Below are 21194 nucleotides of genomic sequence, written 5' to 3'. Positions count from 1 at the left end.
GGAGAGGAGGAGTCAGCAAAGAGAGAGGGGGGGCAGCAAGAGGAGAGGAGGAAGGGAGAGGAGGGGAGGATAGAGGAGAGGAGGAGTGGAGGAGAGGGGGGGGGAAGCAAAGAAAGAGCGGGGGGAGCAGCAGCTAGGGGGGAGGGGAGGGAGGAGGCAGTGCGCAGGGGGGGGGGCTGCAGCAGCGAGGGAGGGGAGTCGGGGGGGGAGCAGCAGGTAGGGGGGAGGGGAGGGAGGGGGCAGCAAGGAGGGGAGCAGGAAGGAGGGCAGCAGGAGGAGCGGGGAGCAGCAGCTGAGGAGAGATTTAAATAATTCTCATGGCAATGCCTACTTGAGCATTCTTGAGATGGAAGACTTGGAATCTTTGATCGGCCTTGTAAGCATTCAAGGATGCAGAGAGTTTGGCACTTCTACTGAGTCAAGGATCAAGCTTAGTACTCTCACAATGACACCAAGGCAGCTGATGCCATACTTTAAAGGCAGCTAGGCAATGTGATGTTGGATTAGTGAGTTCATGGCATCCTTGAAATCCATATTGGAGTGCAGTTAAGAGGATAATATTGTATCTGAACGTGATATATTGTGCATACAGTACACGAGAGCTTCTGATTTTTGCCTGATGGCTTTTGTGACTCTGATTCTGTCGATCAAAGATGGCTCATGTCTGGATATTTCTTCAGGCTTCAGTTCTTGGATGAGTAAGAACAATCCATTGTTTGCCTTTCTTCAGAAAAAATTGAGTATAAGGGAACCTTTTCAGTCCTCCGTGAGTGCAGATGCTACCTTCACCATGTGTGATATCAAATTTGCCTGTCTAGGCGGAAGAATACAATATTCTTGCATAGACCTAACACATTACTGTGCATTATCACATCATCTGTGTGGTGATGCATAGGAAGGAGGTAGAGCTTGTATATTACAATGCTGCTGATACTAACAGGATCACAAAGGAATACTATGTAAAGTTCACCTGGGTTTAAACGCAAGTATAGCATTGTCACGTTCAGGATGGACTTGTTATGTGTTGTGAGTTATTACGATTCTTTCATTGCTTTGTAGTACTTAGGAATAGTACTTCAGGGTTCATTTAGGGTCAGCAAGGTTTTGAGACACTTCCATCATATTTTATGAGTACCCATGTGCAGCTTTAGGATGCCATCCCAATTGGGCTCATCTAGTCTTTGCACACTATCATCTCTTCTGAAACTGTTAGTTTCAGTCCAGCTATATACAATTTTGGCTTAGGCTTTCTTTACTTGTTTTTATAGTCTCTTCAATTCCCCCTTTTTTTCTGGGAAGTCGGTAGGAACTTCTGATCGAGATTGAAAAAGTTTGCTGTCCAGTAGAACACTGTGTGGCCTTCAATCATTCCATTCCTACTTTTTTTGAAGAAAGCAAAAAACGCTTAGTCCTCTGTTTTTTGATGAGCCTTGTGTACGCCATGATGAGGTTCTTCTTTAATGGGTCCCCTGTATATCTTCTTAGCTCTTCATGAGATTGTTTTTTGTCAACTCCTTTATAGTGTTTTGACAGTAGTTGGAAAGTTTGGTCATAGATTGTGTATTTTTGTCAACTCCTTATAGTGTTTTGACAGTAATTGGAAAGTTTGGTCATAGATTGTGTAGATGTATTTCTCTGTGCAAGTGGAATTATCTGTCAACGTGTTTTCTACTTGGTGTCACACTCTTTGCTGCAGTATATTGTTTTTATATGCGCATAACACACTGTTAGAACCTACATGTGAGTAGAACCTATGCTTCTCTATTTTCTTCTTATGCTTGGACATGGAGCTTGTAGATGGACAGGCTAGATATGTGGAATGTAACGGTACTTTGCACAAAGGACTACTACAGTTTGAGTCTGGCAGGATCCATACAGGTTCGTTATGTGTTTGGATTATTGTTGTTTTCTTTTGATTACCTATCACTGTGTATGCATTTTGAAGTGGCTCAAAAGTTGGTACGAGCAACAAATAGAAAGAGTGTTTATAAACAGAACTAGAAGTTTGTTGAAAACATGTTAATCTATCATTATCGTAAATCCATGTAAAGTGATAAGAATAAAGTTGTAGTTCTAGTATGTAAAAGTCATGGTTATGGAAGCCGTGAAGTGTACATACTATAGCCATTGACAACGATTATGTTTGTAACGTGTGTGCTGCAGCAAACAGCTATTGCTCGAGTTTCAAGCTTGAAAATTTTGGAAGCTGGAGAGAACTCTTCTATTGATGGAAATCAGCTGGACGAAGTTCTAAGTGGTCTTCAGCCAAGTGATTTCATCATTTTAGCAGTTTCACCTTTAGTTGCTGAAGATATCTGGAGAGCTGCAACAAAATTGGTATCGTAAGCAGGCAATTTGGGTTTCCTAATACTTGCCATAGAAGCTTAATTGATTTGTGCATGCTTCAAGCGTATGCACACATGATAGACAACATTTCTGCAAAAGTTGCCATTTTGTCTTGGATTAAAGATGAAGACATAAAAGAATATCTAGAGATTGAGTTTTGACTTCTTCAAAAGTTCATTTTTTTCTTCAAGGAATAAAGAAATATTTAAAGTTGGCATGCAAGATGATGTCTACTTTTAGTGATGCAAGATGGTGTCTACTTTTAGTGTGTGAAAATATGCTTAGGATTTTGGGAGGGGAGCAGCTCAGCATAGGTCTTCAAAGGCTACAATATGGCCTTAGAACAATGAAGATTTTATATACAAATGCAGATATATAGCCCATATTTTGTTGAGGTATGTTTTTTGTACTCTTGCAAAGAGATTCTTTATTGCAAGAAAATGATATGCAACATTCAAAAAATTAAAGACCATGCATCGAAGGAGCAGCTTTGTGGAGTACCAGAAACAATGAAACAATAAAATAGTTTCCCTGTTGTATTATACTGTTTTCTTTCTGAAAACAAAAGGCTACACTAAGAAACCTAGTGCTTGGCTTTAGGCTGTAGCAAAGCTTCCAGCTTTTTTATAGAAGAGGGAAAAACTGCTCTTAAACCAAATCTTTGGCATAATGTAATGTATTGAATGCTATCCCACTTAAAGTTCTGTTGGAGTAGTTGGTCACTGCCCTACCTCTGAGCCCCCATATCAGGAGGACCAGGGGGCAGGATTTGTGCAATAGATAATGGGATATGAGAGGAAGCCATGTGGACACATTAACAAGGTCCCACATATGCAGATAGGAGAACTAGGACATCCACGTGGGCAGCAGCATGGCTGTGACATGGGCAGCACAATAAGCAGCATTCTAGCATACGTGACCCAGCAAAGCAAGGCTGGAAGGCCAAGTTCGTAGTCTGGATCGGCCTATCACTGATGCGCAAATGGAGGTTTGGAAAGCGCCTTATATTGGCCAGACCTAGTTGGTCAATAGAGTCAGGTCGGCCACAAGGTCAGGCTGGTGGGCCAGAAAGAGGCCAACCAGGGGCGGGTGAAATGGATCGTGATTGCGTCATCACAGGCCAGGTTTGATCAGCCATTTGAGGCCCTAGAACAGGTGGTCGGCCTGTTTCAGTACTGCGGGGGGGGGGTGGCACCGTCCTATAAAAGGGCCTTGTGCCCTCATTCCACCTCAATCACTAGGGGAGCCAGTCAAGCCAGCCAAATGAATCTCGCAGAACAGAGGAAGAGGCAGAGAATTGGAGCAGCATAGCAGCTCTATACTAGAAGTCTATGCACACGGGAGGGTGCATCTTTTGCAGACAGTTTGACCTATTTTGGTTGTCCATATTGCTGTAACACAATTCTTCGGATCTGATTGTTTGCTTGGAGTTTACATGTGCACAAAAAGGATCTGTCAAGACTGGTATCAGCATCCTACTTAGACAACTAAGAGGAAGGCAATTTTTGATCATTTAGGCGTGACAAGGTTGAGTCAGTGTGGTTTGTGATTGGGAAGTACGACATCGCATCCTGCATGTGACTTCCAAACTTTGGTAAGGTGGGCCTCCCGGATAGGACCAGCTGTCTGAGTGAAAGATCAATATTTGGAGTCACGTTGTTGAATATAAGATTTGGAGTCACCTAGCTACATATAAGATGTGGAGTCACTTAGTTGCATATAAGGCATATGGGGGATTATCACCCACATGCCTTGAGGATCTCAATTGGACAGTTTTGAGTATCCTCTCATTGACTACTTATAGAGATAGGATGAGGAGAGGGCATCCCATGCGTGAGACGGGTTTGCACTCTATGCAACATGCAAGAGGTTGAGAAAGAGGAGCACTTTACTTTCAAACGCCCCATGTTCTTGAGATCTGTGGATGCCATCATTGCCTTTTCAACTGTAGATTTTTTTCCACTCAGAGATTTCTTGGCCCATGATAAGCAACGTTGTGGTGTCTCTTTCCTCCTCCAGGCCTTGCGACATAGAGACCGACTCCTTCGATTGCAGAGGCAACACTATGTGGGCCCATCGGAGTCGAGCTAGAGGACAATCATAGACTTCTTCCACCCTAGTGACCAGAGCTAGAGGCAGCCAGGGATGCAAAACACTAGGGACCCAGAGAGCATGTCTCGTCCATGAGTTAACCACACATGAGGATCACATATATGTCCTCTTTAAAATCCAAATTAGGGAGATAGACTACTGGAGTGACGGTAGTGCTTAATGATATGATTGTATTAAAGTCCGCGTAAGGCCCTTCAGGATCAATGGGACTGGTGAGCACTATTAAACTAATAGTGGTCTTTTAAATCCAGTGAATAAAACATCTTATAAACTTGCTTATGTAGTTAGTATTTGCTGTGAAGCTTGTGCACTAGCCCGAGCTAGTTGCGATGTTCTAAAACTTCTTGATGTCTTCGAAAGACCAAAGGGTCTATGAGATTGAAGAAAAGCCAAATAAAATAAAAGAAAAGTGGTGGGGTCACAAAAGTATGCACCCAAACCTAGGGCTCATGTTTGAGAAGAGAACATCAATAGAGAGATACCGCGTTTGTCCCACACAAATGGATGTCTGTATGAGAACCAAAAACACTAAAAAGGAAAGGAGCGGAGATCCCCGCCATCAATGGGCCATCCGATCAGCTGGGTATCTCAGGGAAGGAACCTATGTATGATGTATGGGGGACTAAGTCCATCGCTCAGCAAAGGATACGATACGATACGATACGATATGATATGATACAATGTGATATCATAATGTCCGCTGGAGACCAAACACCATCTATAGGGCAAAGGTGGGTCCATGAAAAAATTACATGTTGTAGCTCTAAAAATAGCTGTCAACAGCAATAGTGCATGTGTTTGTGTCTCTGAGAATGCCTGAGAGCTTGTGTGCTTGGTCCAAGACTGTATTGAGATGCGCCAATCGGGTTTCTACCTTCCACTATTGTTGGTGCTTGATTGGAGCGAGTTTGTGCACCTTTGTTGGACTATTCTTCTATGTCCTTGCTCAAACACGTGAAGGGGTTTTCCACAAGAAATCTGTCCATTTGTCTTGTAGATAAGGGACTGTGGGGTGCAAATTAGCAAGATGGAATGAACATTTTTCCGTCCCTTTCCTGATTTCCAGCCATATGTATTGTTTGTTTGGATTTGTCTTCACAATCTCTACTGCCTTGTCCCAGCCTATCTTGATGTAGCATTTTATTTAGCTTATTCCAAATTGATGTGAGCCCTTCTAGGGTTTGGTGTCTCGTTGCCTTCCTGCTCCTAGGTTTCTAGTGCTATGAAAATCTCAGTCTTTGCAAACGTATCAGCTAGTGCCAAAGTCTTATCCAGAGATAATCCTTCTATATTCCATATCTTGATCCTGAGGGTATCCAATCCCTAGGCTGTGTTCTTGTTTTCTATTGTTGCTTACTTACTGCTTATGCCATCTTTGATGAAGGCCAGTTCCTCATCTTTCTTGGCATTTTTTACTATTTCTAGTTCAGCCATTTTTTGATAGAAGAGCTGATATCAGCTTTGTCTCTAGCTCTTGTGAGGATTGGCGTCGTCAAGGAAGGAAACCAACAATAGAGCACTGCCGGTCCTCAGCCAGATCAGTCTGTCTAGGCTTCATCAACTTGATTAGGAAGGAAACCAATAATAGAGTGTTGTTGGGCTCAGCTTCACATACATGTACATATACATACATACTTTTTTTTTTTTTTTGGGGTGAAAATACATACACACACTCTTTTTTTTGGGTGAAATCTTTGATTGATTATATTACATGAGTACCAACCTCAAAACAAGGTGTTACAATTACATCAACTGAAAATTTCAGTATATGCCAAAAAGACCTCATGATCTATGAAGCAGGTCTGCAAGCAATCAAAGAAAGATTGCTGCAGAGAACGCTTGAAAAAGCCAAACAGAGAGAAAGCAGGATCACCAAAGACTTTACAATTCCTGTATGTCCATAAAGTCCATAGTGCCCAGTAGCGAACCCAAACGAAGAAAAAATGAAACTCTGGTTTGGATGGATAAAACCCAAATAGCTAGAAGAACTTCCCAATGGAACAGATGGGAATCTCGCGTGCAAGCGTTGTTGAAGCAGATCAAAAAAATCATGAGAGCACGGACAATGCCAAAACAAGTGAGACACAGCCTCTGAAGAAGTAGACCATTTGTGGCAAAGTGCAAGGGCAATGTGTCGATGAGCCAATAGCTGTCCAGATGGAAACACTCCCAAAAGAACTCGCCAAAAGAAAACCTGTTGCCAAAGCGGTACTTTATAGGCCCAAAGTTGCTGTAATCTTTTCCTCATCACTTGGCTGGGCGATGCATTCGCCAAATAGATCAGCTCGCTCTGAAACCCAAGGTTGAGGCAAACGGATTTTATACAATGCAGGCACAGTAATCTGAGATAGCCTCAAAGGACGAGAAGAGGACCCTGGAGAAGTCAAAGTCCAATCTTCCAGCCGGTCCTAGAGTTCCAAAGGAGGAATCGGAACAAAAGGCGAAAGCATAGAAGTAATTTGTTGCCACAAAGGATGATAATGAGAGCCCAATATCCGGTGGTTGCCAGAAAAAAAGGGAGCATAGTACCAGCATCATCAATAACATCAGCAACTGAGGTGATGCCTTTAAACAAGACAAAGTAGGAATGTCGAGGTTCCTGTAAAGCCAAGGGAGGCTGAAAGACTTTTGACCAGTGAATGCTTTCAGTTCTCAAAGAATTCCCAAGCAAAGACTGCCGACCATTCCATTCCAGATGAGAAAGAACATGTTTCCAGTCAAGAAGCAGGCGGGAGACAAAAGGGCAGCCAGGAAAAATGCCATCAGTGCAGCCAAAAAGAAATTCCCATTGATCAAGTTGCCAATGACCAAATGCAGAAATACTGATATGAGTGACCAGAGATCTAATCATAAGAGCCCAAGGCTGATCACCTTGGAGAAATTGTAACAACATTTTTCCCCTATGAGCAAGGATATGCACGCGAATATCCGTGATGTTCAATCCACCATGCATCTTGGGAGAACAAATGTGATGCATCGAAAGCAGCCTGAGACTTTTTTTGCCATGTTTGGATTGCTAGAAGATTTCCATAAAGACAGACATGAAGATCTGCTTTAGTGAACATGATCAATGGCAAGTAAAATTGAATATATGCCATAAGGATGGACTGCACTATTTGAAGACGAACGTGCAAAGGCCAGGTTGCCAGTTTCCAATCCTCAAGCTTTTTCCGAAGCTTAGTCAAAACCCAATCAGTTTGTTGTCGGCGAGTAAGTTCCCACCCCAAAGGGTAACCAAGATGACGAACAAACTGAGTGGGTGGAATGACATCTCCAGGCCATAAGAGACTAAGCCAGTCTTTGGAATGCAAAAGGAGCAGCTTAGACTTCTGAAAACTAACATGAAGACCAGCTGCCAAACCATAAACGGAGAGGGCTTGCATCAAGGCACCAAGATCATGGGGCGTATTCTTTGGGGTAAAGAAAGATTCATCAGCATAAGCTTGAGCAACCATGCTGCGATTAGCATCCAATTCCAAGCCATGAAGTGATCCTGTAGCCACAAGATGATCAATATATTGCAGCATAGGATGAGTAGCAATGGCATACAGTAAAGCACTGGGAGGGCATCCTTGGCGGACCAAACAACGAAGAGTCCACTCATCAGAGATATCCCCAGAAAGAATGCAAGCTGCATTGCTATCTCTATAAAGCCAGTAAATAACCTGCTGCATTTTTGGTCCAAACCCCAAAGCTCGCATAGTTTGCGAGATGAAATCCCATTGAACTATATCAAAGGCTTTTACAATATCTACTTCCAACAGTAGAACATCATGCCGTGTGTATTTGGCATATTCAATCTCAATATAAGCATTGGCAATGTTATCTGTGATATGGCGACATGGAACAAAGCCATATTGGGAGGGATGCAACCCATCATGCAAATAACCTTTAATACGATCAACCACCATTTTGGCAGCTCATCAGAGATATTCCCAGAAAAAATGCAAGCCGCATTGCTATCTTTGTAAAGCCAGTAAATAACCTGCTGCATTTTTGGTCCAAACCCCAAAGCTCGCATAGTTTGCGAGATGAAATCCCATTGAACTATGTCAAAGGCTTTTGCAATATCTACCTGTAAGAGTAGAACATCCTACTGCATGTATTTGGCATATTCAATCCCAATATAAGCATTGGCAATGTTATCTGTGATATGGCGACATGGAACAAAGCCATATTGGGAGGGATGCAACCCATCATGCAAATAACCTTTAATACGATCAACCACCATTTTGGCAACTCATCAGAGATATCCCCAGAAAAAATGCAAGTCGCATTGCTATCTCTGTAAAGCCAGTAAATAACCTATTGCATTTTTTCTTCAAACCCCAAAGCTCGCATAGTTTGCGAGATGAAATCCCATTGAGCTATGTCAAAGGCTTTTGCAATATCTACCTGCAAGAGTAGAACATCCTGTTGCGTGTATTTGGCATATTCAATCTCAATGTAAGCATTGGCAATGTTATCTGTGATATGGCGACGTGGAACAAAGCCATATTGGGAGGAATGCAACCCATCATGCAAATAACCTTTAATACGTTCAACCACCATTTTGGCAATGATCTTGTAAATGACTAGCATGAGCGTGATTGGCCTCCAATCACCAAGTGAGTCACATAGCTGCTTCTTTGGAATCAGCTTGAGAAGACCCTTTTTCCATGACACATGCATTTGCTGATTTTGCCATGCTGCATTTACCATTTGCAGCAAGGTGAATTTAAGCAGATCCCAGAAAGCAAGAAAGAATTCAGCAGTGAGACCATCCCATCCTGGAGATTTCCATCTGCCACAGGATCTCAGTGCATCAGACAATTTCCTTTCAGTGAAAGGATGCTCAAGTTCCAAAGCCTGAGCATCAGACAGAATTGGATGAACATGCTGTAAAAGAAGCTGACGTGCAGACACAACCTGAGGAGAAAGAGTATCCACATGTCCAAAATGAGTGGAGAAGTGTTGCACACATAAATCAGCAAGCTTTGAACGAGATGTTGACCAAGAACCATCAGGCATCCGGATTTGACAGATATTGGCAGCCTGTCTTTTGTAGTGTAAGCTCTTAAAAAATTGCTTGGAAGAGCAGCCTTTATCTAGAAAAGCCCATTTTCTGGAAGAGCAGCTTTCATCCAAAAAAGCGATCATTGGATTGAAGAGAGAATTGAGCCTGACATAAGAGCATGCTTTCCTCTGAAGACAAAGGGCGAAGATGTGCAAGCTTAGTCAAACTGTGACAAGTAAATTTGGCATGTGCTACAGTCTCCCTTGTGGAGTCTCCCTTGTGGCTTGCATATAGGATTGGCCATAATCCCTTATAACTGCTTGCATCCGAGCAACAAAGGCCTGCCAGGCATAATCCAAACCAATGTGTATTTGACGAGAGAGAGGCGCACAGTTTTTTTTTGGGGTGAAATCTTTGATTGATTATATTATATGAGTAGCAACCTCAAAACAAGGTGCTAAAATTACATCAACTGAAAATTCTAGTATATGCCAAAAAGGCCTCATGATCTATGTAGTGGGTTTGCAAGCAATCAAAGAAAGATTGCTGCAGAGAATGCTTGAAAAAGCCAAACAGAGAGAAAGTAGGATCACCAAAGACTTTACAATTCCTATATGTCCATAAAGTCCATAGTGCCCAGTAGCGAACCCCAAACGAAGAAAAGATGAAACTCCGGTCTGGATGGATGAAACCCAAAGAGCTAGAAGAGCTTCCCAAATGGAATAGATGGGAATCTCGCTCCGCAGGCGCTGTTGAAGCAGATTAAAAAATTGATGAGAACACGGACAACGCCAACACAAGTGAGGCACAGTCTCCGAAGAAGCATACCATCAGTGGCAAAGTGCAGGAGCAATGTGTCAATGAGCTAATAGTTGTCCAAATGGAAACACTCCCAAAAGAACTCGCCAAAAGAAAACGTGTTGTCGAAGCGGTACTTTATAAGCCCAAAGTTGCACATACACACACTACTTTTTTCTTTTTTGGTGAAATCTTTGATTGATTATATTATGAGTAGCAACCTCAAAACAAAGTGCTACAATCACATCAACTGAAAATTTCAGTATATGCCAAAAAGATCTCATGATCTATGCAGCAGGTCTGCAAGCAATCAAAGAAAGATTGCTGTAGAGAACGCCTAAAAAAGCCAAACAGAGAGAAAGTAGGATTACCAAAGACTACAATTCCTATATGTCCATAATGTCCATAGTGCTCAGTAGCAAACCCAAACGAAGAAAAGATAAAGCTTCGGTCTGGATGAATGAAACCCAAATAGCCAGAAGAACTTCCCAAACGGAACAGATGGGAATCTTTGCACACACACACACACACACACTTTTTGTTTTTTTTTGTGAAATCTTATATTTCTGTGTGGGAAACCTCAAAAAAGAGGTAAAAACCCACCAATAAGTACAAAGGAAAAATTTACAAGTAAAGCCTCAGAGCAAAAGTCATGAGGCAGCCAAGTAAAAAGTTACATATCAAGTTGGAGGAGGATGAAACACAACATCCTCTAGCTTCATATTATTGCTTTGTAAAAATTGATGCAGTGTAGAAACCACACCATCAATAAAAACAAGTTGTTTTTTGCCCTTGTGATTCTTCTTAATATAGGCCGGCACCCGAAATTTTTGAATCACAGGGTCAAAAACGTGTTGTAACATGGGATGAAAAGAATCCAGTGAAAATGGCACATCTGCATCCCGAACAGAAGAAGACTCTGGCACAGGCATTAGAGGCAAAGGAGCTAGATCAACATTTGTATCCTCCGACGAAAGGGCTGCATCTGATAAAGCAGGAGTTAGCATTTCAGCTTCACTCCGAGGATCAACCTGCGAAGGAGCATGTGCAACATCCTGTATGATCCCCTCTGCAAGGGGCACATCCATATCCTGAGGAGAAGGAGGCTGATGATGCTCAACAGGAGCCGGATCCTGAACTTCTTCAACAAGAGAAAGATTGGCCTGTGATTTTTCTACCTTCCTCCAGTAATGCTTCGGAGCAGTAAAAGAAGGCTTATCCAGTAAAGCCTTAGCAAAAACTGGAGGAGGAGGAGGAGTAACCTTCACAGTTGAAGAAGGAGTGGTCATGGAAGCAGAAGGGCAAGCACGTGCAAAATGACCAACCTAACGACACCGATAACAAGCTGTAGGAAAAGAAGCAAAATGTAGCTTGATGCGTATTGGATGAGCAAATCCCAGATCAAGATCCAGAGTAGATGGCACGGGCTGCATCTTATCTAATATAATACAGAGCCTAACATCACGGGTAGCCTACAAGAAATCCTGTCTCGGAACATGGAGAGGCCTACCCAAAAAAACTGCAAGAGTAGGAAGATGCTGAAGAAGAGGCACAGGTAGCGCTTTGAGGGTAATCCAAACCGGACAGTGGGTTAGAAGAGAGGTAGACGGATCAAATAAGGGATCCCAGGGCATCACATAAGCAAAAAAGCCAGCTGCAGGAACACTAGCACGGCTGACAAGGCGCTCTTCCACCTCAGTCGAAGAGCAATGGGCATAGTAAAATCCTTTGCCCAGAAAGACAAAGGAAGAAATACAATCCAGACCCACTACAACATCAGCCCAATGAGGAAGCCGAGCTGAAGATAAAACCTTGCCCATAAAATAGAGGCAGACTCCAAATTGCTGAGCCTGTCGAAGACTGGAGACCAAAAAGGGCAGAATCTAAAAAACAAACAAGCGGGGAACCCGATGAAGGAACTTTTGTGACAGAGGCAGAGCACAATTGGCGACGAAGATGCAGTTGGAGGGAACAAGCGGGGAACCCGATGACGGAACTTTTGTGACAGAGGCAGATTGAAATTGGCGAAGAAGATGTAGCTGGAAGGAAGAAGAAGGGCCATCGGAAACATCCAACTTTGCTGATTTAATCGAAGGCGAGGCAAACAAACCACCATGCTTCCGTCGAAGAAAAACACGAGTAGGAGGAGCAGAGGCAGGAAGCGCTGAGGCAGAGAAAACAAAAGCAACAAGTGTCGGAGCAGTAGGAAAGGAGGAAGATGAGACTGGAGCAAAATCCACCGCTGCAACACAGATACGGAAAGAGGCTGTGCAGATGACCGTACAGGCTGTACGGTCGGCCGTACAACATGTACGGATGGCCGTACGGCAGTCACCGAAGGAAAAAGTGGCGGAGTAGACGGTTGCAGAGAAGACTGTATGAAAGACTGTACGAGGATGTGCAGGGAGCACGGGCGCTGTACGAGAAATTGTACGGGGAGCTGTACGGGGGGCTGTAGGGTGCACGAAACTTGTACGGAAGACCGTACAACTGACAGCAGCTGTACGGAGGGCAAGGTATGCAGCAGGGACGTCGAGGGTGACTACACGGACGAAAACGGGAAGGAAGACGAGGCTGGCAGGGCAGAGGAGGAGGTCTCTATCGCTACCACACACATACACACACACTTTTTCTTTTGTGAAACCAAGAAAATTATATTATGAAACATTCATTTACATCAGGGCAGTGCTCTAGAAAAGAGCCAATGCCCTATCCATCAGAAGCAGTAAAAGAAAAGCTGAATACAAGAAACATCCAAATCTTCCTCATGTAAGGCATCATATAAAGACTGCCGCAATGAGGCTCGGAAGAACTCATAAGGGTGCTGAAGGGGAGAATTCAGATATGCATGATTTCGCTGCAGCCAGAGGGTCCATAAGGCCCAGTATCCGATCCATTGGAAGAAAAGAGAATACTATGACAAAGAAGCTGATAGTTTGCCATACATCCAGAAAAACCTGAAGAACGTGTGTGTAGGAAATCTGAGAGATAAGAAATAGGAGATCTTGTCTAGAAGATCTTTGGAGTGAACAAAACCACAATAAATGCGGAATACTCTCAGGAGTATGGTGACATCTTGGACAAAGAGGTGAGGCAATCCTTCTTTGAGCCAATTTCACTCCCACTGGAAGAATACCAACAATGCATCTCCAAAGAAAGAGTCTCTACTTCAATGGCGTTTTCAACTTTCATATCAATTGCAATTTTCCTTTCCACCAGGCTAATGGCTTATTCAGATGCCATAGAGAATTAGCATGATGAGCAATCCAACGAGGAGGTAATATCAATCGATAAGCCTGTATAGAAGTCAATAAATGCAAAGGCCGAGAGGATATTCTTGGACTTGAAGATTGAAGGTGCCAATCTTGAAGCCTGTCTCTTACATTCAATGTTGGAATCGGAACCAAAGGAAGTAAGAGATCAGCAATAGCTTTCCAAATAGGTCTGTGATGCATCCCAAGATTGTATTGTCGACATGCTACCCGAAAAAGAGAGAATATCCTTGCGTATCTACCACGTCATCAATGAACCGGATGCCCAATTTCATAAGATTGTAAGCTCTAATTGGTTGTTGTACAGCAAGGGGAGAGGAAAACACAGCACTCCAGTGAATGCTTTCCATTCTGAGTGAGGAAGCTATAGAAGCAGGATGGGGAGACCATTTGATGTGAGAGAGAACTTGCTTCCAATCTTGAATCAAGGAAGTAGAAAATGGACAGCCAGGGATTTTACCTTGAAATTTGCCAAGTACTACTTCCGATGGATCAACTAGCCAATGTCCATAAGCATTTGTGCGCATCTGACCACACAAAATTGCCAACATGATAGACCAAGGCTGCTCTTGTTGAAAAAATGTCTTGAGCATAGTGATCTTTCTTGCCAACGTGTATCACAGAAATGCTGAAAGTCATGAGAGAGATACTCTCCACCATTGTCAGTCCGTAGGCATTTAAGCGTTCTACCTGACTGATTCTCAACCAAGGCCAGCCATTTCTGAAATACCTGGAACACATTACTCTTCCGAGCTATAGCATAAGCCCACACTTTCCTAGTTGCATCATCAATGAATGTCACATAGTATTCAGCCCCGCCTAATGACCGTGTAGGCATGGGACCACATACGTCTGAATGCACCAAATCAAGCATTTCAAACTCTTTCTTTCCCCTTCTTTTATGGGCTGATTTAGTCTGCTTCCCATAGAGACAATGCTCACAAAATTCAAAATCAGAGAAACTCAAATGCGGTACATAACCCAAATGGCATAAGAGTTTCATTCCATTCTGGCTCATGTGCCCCAACCTGCAATGCCACAAAGAAGTGCTTGGCTGCTCGGTTATTGCAACAACATGATCAAATACCCCTGATACATGTAAGGGATACAAAGTCCCACACTTGGCACCCCTGGCCAAAAGCATAGAGCCCTTTTGAATTTTTCAAATTTGAAAGCCAAAAGTGGTGTGAAAACCAGCATCATCTAGCTGACCCACTGAAATAAGACTCTTGGTCAGCTTAGGCACATGTCTCACATGTTTCAAAACAAATGCAGACCCATTTGCAAAAGAAAACTTTATGTCACCTGCTCCCACTATGTCACATGCATAGTCATTTCCAAGATGCACACAACCTGTCTTTCCACTATCATAAGTGGAGAACCATTCCCTATGGGGAGTAACATGGAATGAAGCACCAGAATCCAAAATCCAATCCTGGGAATATGCATCATCTGAAGTGGTAAGCAACTCTGCAGATAAACTAGACATGAAGAGAACATCATTGTCACTATCATGTGTGACTGCATTGATCTCCTCGATCTTCACTTTTCCTTTGTCCTCCCTTGGACTCTTTTCCTTTTGATTTGCACCCCAATTTGCATTCTTTTTCTTATCCTTTTGCTCTCTTTTCAGCTTGTAGCAATCCTTTTTCATATGGCCCTTCTTGCCACAATGGTAACACTCAATGTTCCGTGCCCTGGATTTACTACGAGACTTCCCTCTTTCTTGGGACTTCCCCCTGAACTGTGATCTGCCCCTTTGCACATTTAAGGCTGCATCCTGCTTGTTGCCATCCATAGACTTCCGTCTAATCTCCTCGGCCAACAAGCTACCCACAACATCATCAAATTTCAGTACTCCACCAGGTGCAGAGTTACTGACAGCTGTACGGAAGGTATCCCATGAGGATGGCAATGAACATAAGAGAAATATTGCCTTAGTCTCCGCATCAAAATTCATTTTCTGAGCCTGAAGCTGGCTGAAAATAATATTGAATTCATTCAAATGAGAAGCAATGGAGACCCCTTCCTTCATCTGCAGCTCAAACAACCTCTTCATGAGGTAAACTTTATTAGAGGCAGTTTCCTTCTCATAAGTAGCACACAGTTTCTTCCACAAATCTTCCGTAGTCTGCTCATTTACTACTGTGAAATAAACTGACTCTGCAAGATGAAGTCTAATAGTAGACTTTGCTAATGCATCCAACTAATTCCAATCATCCTCAGACATATCCGCAGGCTTAGCTTCAATACTTGCCAAGGGTTTAATCTGCTTCTTTTGAATAAGCACATCCCTTATCTGTTCTTTCCACAAAGAAAAGTTTGTCCCATCAAACTTTTTAATGCTGAAAAACTCCTTTTCAGACGTGGAAGAGGATGCCATGATGCAAATGAAACAAAATCCCAAATGCTAGTACCTGCAAGAGAGAATCACACCAAATACTAGGTGCACCCAAATGTGTATGCCACAATAGAGTGAAATATCACCAAAACTCAAAGCTCAAAGCATCTGACTCATGTGCATATACTATGCATCCATATGAGCAAATCTGGCCCAAAAGAAATAAGTACCAAATGACTCAAGCATAAACACCGTCCACTGCATATGCATCAATAATGTCTCATCCAAGAGAGCATAGCACTATCAGTGCGTTACCTGCAATGTGTCAAAGCTGTCCCTCAGCATAAAATAGCATCCATGTGCAAAGCGTCCATAAAAATAGCATCCCACAAGGCAATTTGGGCCTATCAGCGCATCCAACAAGGACCGCAATGCATCCAAATGGCCTATAAATCATCCACTGCAACCCAATGCATACCACGAATGAGCGCACACTGCTCAAACTGCAACCAGAGTGATCTGCATAAGGTATGCTCAAGAAATCATAGTCCCACGGTAATGAGCGTTACTGAAAATAGAACTTGAGATGCTTCAAAACATGGGCGCCATTGCATAATCGGACTCAGCAAGAAAATCTGCAAATATCTCTCTTCTGCCAGAACTCCAAAATCCCAACCGATGAGTGAGAAATGGGAGTCAACACTTATCCACTGCCATGTGGCATAAATCTAAGGTTTCAAAACCTTAGTATGAAAAATGCATAACAGAGAGACGAAATCGAATACACAGAGATTTATAACTCTGAAAATCCTCCACCGAATCACGCAAGAACTGATAGGTAGGGGTTTTTGGGCGTCCGGAACGCAATGGGACAGACGGTTTTGGAAACCGTGGCCTCAATCACTGGGTCCAACACACGGACTGAAAAACGTTTTTGGAAACAGAGCTATCTGTAAACTTCACCGGAGTGCGAATGATGAGCAACATAGAAGTTTTAGGACCTCCTGAGTCCACCGGAACTGACAGATCTGCAAATGGTTGCTCCAAACTTGAGTTCCAACACCCGGGCAAAAAACGCAGGAATTGACACAGTGAGTCAGAAATCCACTGAAATGATCTCAGATTCAAGAATGAAGGTGTTTCCAAGCTCCTGAAGTAATGTGGACACCAAAAGCAAGCAATAGTTGCCTCCACAAGTCAATACGGAGTCTCTGTCATCGAACGGAACAGGGAAAAGCTCAAAAAACGACTTTTTCTTTGAAAGCTCTTAACAGGCTCTCAAAACCACTTCGTAAAGCCAAAGTGACTTTTCCAAAGGTTCCTCCAAGGTCTTTGCACACTCGGATGCAAGTAAAGTCACCCACAAAGCTTCCCACAAAGCTTCTCCTTCCTCCCACAGAGCTGCTGAGCTTCAAGCATTCACGCACGCTCAGCTAGATCACCCGGGCTCTGATATTAGTTGAGAGTGCTCTCAACGGAAGCAAGAATGGAAGAAGGAGAGAGAGCGAGAGAGAGAGACAGAGAGCCACACAAGTTTTGGTGGGTGCAGAACCACCCTAATCTTCTTTTTCATTCATTTATATTTGTGTTTGAGTATTGTACATAACTGGGGTTAAGGCACAGTGACCTTTAACCCCACATGTTTAAAATTTAAAAAAAAAAACACCCAAATCAAAACAAAACAAAACAAGCCAAAACACCCATTGAACAGAATGGAAGCAGAAGAAGGAGCTTCCAGGAGGGTCCCTGGTGAATCAGGAGTCCGGCCGACCCAGCAGGTGTCGCGCCCAGTAGCTCATACTTTATATGGCAGGATTGCATTGCTGGAGGATGCCTTGCAACAGTTGTTAGCGCAGTAATTACAGGCCAATGCAGGGCAGTCCGAACTTAGGAGAGCGATACATAGTTTGTCTGCCAGACCTTCTCGAGAGGAGAAGGGAAAGGCTCGAATGGAACCAAAGTCTAGTGTCCATACGGTCGAGCCTAGGAAGGCTAAAGTGCCAAATATTGCCAATTACAGACCGGAAAAGTATTCTGGTCGGATGAACGACCGTAGCTCCGATGTCATTGAGACCTGGTTACACAAATGGGATGAGGCGTTCGCCATTTGTGAAATCAGAAATGACATCAAGAAGATCCGCGAGGCCACCCACATGTTTAGTGAGGCAGCGGATCGGTGGTGGATTAAACAACAAAGAGATGGTATAGCATCCACTACCTGGGAGGGGTTTAAAAGAGAGTTCAGGAAACACTTCTTACCTCCTGACGAAGCATCCCGAGCTTGGGATCAATATAGGAACCTTCGTTAGAGAAATTTATCAGTGGCAGAATACACTGATAAGTTTCGAGAGAGTGTAATGAAGGTTGACGAGCCCCTGCCTCAATCAATCCAAGTGAAAGATTTCATATTTGGATTGAATGATGGAAAAAAATGGAAGTTCGGGCTAAGTACGCGAACACGTTAGATGATGCAATAGCTATAGCCCTGAACTATGAGGATGCCAAGGGCAGTAAGCCAAGTGGGTTTGCACAGGTCGGAACCCAGTATGGGTATCCGAAGAAATCTGGGTTTAAGAAGAAGTGGGCTAGTAGAGGGAGTGGTTCGCAGCCGAGTGGTCAAGCCAAGCAGGCGAGATCGGCTGAAACTCCCAAACCAAGTACCACCATTGGAGCGAAGAGGAAAGTAACCCCAATGGCAGCTCGGGCTTGGTCTAAGTCTCCCTTGAACCCAGAACAAAGGGAAAAAGCGAGGAGAGAAGGCTTATGTTTTGGTTGCCTTCAGCCTCATCAGTGGAAGGATTGTCCACGTAACAAAGATCCTCGGATGGCTGAGATGGTCATCTCAGAGTGCGACGTGGAGATGGAGGGAAGTCCTAGAGCGGAAGAGATGCAGATTCAGCTAGCGTGATCTTCTCAGAGGTTAGTACCTTGTTTGTTATGTGTGTCTGTTGCTAAGCTAGTGACGAGTGCACCTGATAACATCCTATCTAAGCCCGCAGCAATGGGGTATATAGCCTTTAATGATACGGAGTTAATTAAAATGAAAGGGCAAGTGGCCAATCATGATGTCATTGTGTTGTTTGACTCGGCGTCAACTCACAATGTGATTAACTCCAAGCTCGTGAAGAGGCTGAAATTAGAGACAAGTCCATCTGACTATGCGTATACAGTCAGGATGGCAGATGGAAGTTCAACTGAAGTATGGGACCAAAGGGTTACCTAGTTGGAGCTTCGGATTGCGGACTATGCTGAGAAGCTTGATTTTGAAGTGACCAAGCTTGCTCATGCAGATATAGCCCTGGGTATGGTGTGGCATTCTAGGAAGAATCCAGCCATTGATTGGAAAAAGCACGTATATCAATTCAAGATGAATGATGTGCTTTACGTCTTGCGAGGTGAGAAAGATATACCTCAGGGACCGTTGGTTTCCGTGATGGAAATCCGAAAAGATCAACTAGAGTTTTTATTCCTTTGCACAGCATCGGTAGAGCCGGTTGATGATTCTTCGGCTAGCACTGATGGTACGCAAAGTGGTGAGATGGCCAAGCTTGCTAATCTTATAACAGAGGAGTTCTCTGAATGTTTTAGGGATGAACTACCTTATGGGTTACCTCCAGAGCGGAAAGTTCAACATAAGATTGAACTAATCCCGAGGGCAGAACTTGTAAATAGACCTCCCTATAGAATGAGTTTTACTGAAGAGGCGGAGGTGCGTAGACAACTGGAAGAATACCTCAAGTTGGGGCAGATTCAACCAAGTTTCTCACCTTTTGCTTCGCCAGTGATATTAAAGAAGAAAAAGGATGATACGTTTCGCCTCTGTATAGATTACAGAGCATTGAATAATATCACTGCTAAGCACAGGTATCCGATGGCTCGGATTGATGATTTGCTAGATGCATTACATGGAGCCGTGATTTTCAGCAAGATAGATCTTAAGTGTGGCTACCATCAGATCTGGATTAGAGCCGAGGATGTACATAAAACCGCTTTCAGAAGCAGGTTTGGTCATTATGAGTTTTTGGTAATGCCCTTCGGACTTACCAATGCTCCAGCGACATTCGTCATGCTTATCAACGATTTGCTACGTTCGTATATCGGAAAGTTCATAGTACATTTTATTGACGATATCCTGATATTCAGTAAAAGTATTACTGAGTATCGTGAACACTTGTTTGTCCATAGCTTATGGCCTAAGGCTCATGTGTTAAAACCCGGGGAAAATGAAAAGGATGACCTGGCATCCAGAAAGGGCCAAACATATGCAAGATATACCATAAGGGATGGTATGCTAGTTAGAAATGGCAAGGTTGTAGTACCTGGTCAGAATGATCTCAAGCAGAGAGTCATTTGACAGTGCCATGATAGCCTGTGTGCGGGACATCCAGGAGTCGAGAAGACATATGATCTCGTGAAGCAAGATTTCTTTTGGCCAAAGATGAAAAAGCATATTCATGAAAATGTGACACGGTGTTTCTCGTGTCAGGTAAGCAAGGCCGAGCGGGTTAAGCCACCCGGACTTTTACAGCCCTTGGAAATACCACTAAGTAAGTGGGAGAGCATTTCCATGGACTTTATTGTAGGGCTGCCTATGACGTAAGGAGGGTATGATTCTATCCTTGTGGTGGTTGATCGTCTAACCAAGATGGCTCACTTCATTCCGACTAGGGAGTCTGTTAGTGCCCCGCAAGTGGCGGATTTGTTCATTAGACATATATTTCGTGTGCATGGATTGCCTAGATCCATAGTGTCAGACCGAGATGTCAGATTTACCGGTCATTTTTGGACAGCGGTATTTGAGACACTAAGGACTGAGTTGGGAATGAGTAGTGGGGATCATCTTGAGACGGATGGTCAGACGGAGAGAGTCAACTAGACTTTAGAGGATATGCTGAGAGCATATGTGTCATTGAGGCAACATACGTGGGACAAGTGGTTGCCATTGTTGGAGTTTGCCTACAATGATAGAAAACATTCCTCTACTGGGTTCAGTCCGTTTGAGCTGAACTATGGTTATAGACCAGCAAATCCAACTGTAGTTGGAGTATCTCAGAAAGTGCCTAGTGCCGCGAACTTTGTAGTTCAGATGCGGGAGATGCTAGCACTTGCGAGAGCTAATATCCGCCAGGCTATGGATAGAGCCAAGGTGTATGCTTTTCTCAGAGTTCTTCGCACTCGAAGTCGTTAACTTTAGGAGAGTGTGCTAAGTTATCACCTCGATACTGTGGGCCGTGGTTAATTCTAAAGAGAATAGGCAGTGTAGCCTATAAATTAGAATTGCCACAGGGGTGGAAGGTGCACCCGGTTTTTCATGTTTCGCGCTTAAAGA

The 21194-nt window shown here is 43.5% G+C and overlaps 1 protein-coding gene across 2 annotated transcripts in view; it reads left to right on the top strand.

Moving 5' to 3' along the window:
- The window catches only part of LOC147889838 (uncharacterized), a 174515-nt gene that overhangs the window by 54609 nt on the left and 98712 nt on the right, over positions 1-21194 (top strand). The window contains exons 4-5 of one of the 2 annotated variants that reach the window (XM_087391645.1): positions 1798-1878; positions 2164-2337. In XM_087391645.1, coding sequence (XP_087247771.1) covers positions 1798-1878; positions 2164-2337 — 255 coding nt within the window. The remainder of the gene's footprint in view (positions 1-1797; positions 1879-2163; positions 2338-21194) is intronic. The other variant, XM_087391646.1, reaches the window with a different exon arrangement.

This window comes from Dipteris shenzhenensis, chromosome 20 (genome assembly GCF_047967505.1).
Source record: "Dipteris shenzhenensis isolate YYH24624 ecotype China chromosome 20, Dip_SZ_1.0, whole genome shotgun sequence".
Taxonomy (NCBI): Eukaryota; Viridiplantae; Streptophyta; class Polypodiopsida; order Gleicheniales; family Dipteridaceae; genus Dipteris; species Dipteris shenzhenensis.
The sequence above is the reverse complement of the archived record's forward strand: the minus strand, read 5'-3'. Positions and strand labels throughout refer to the sequence as shown.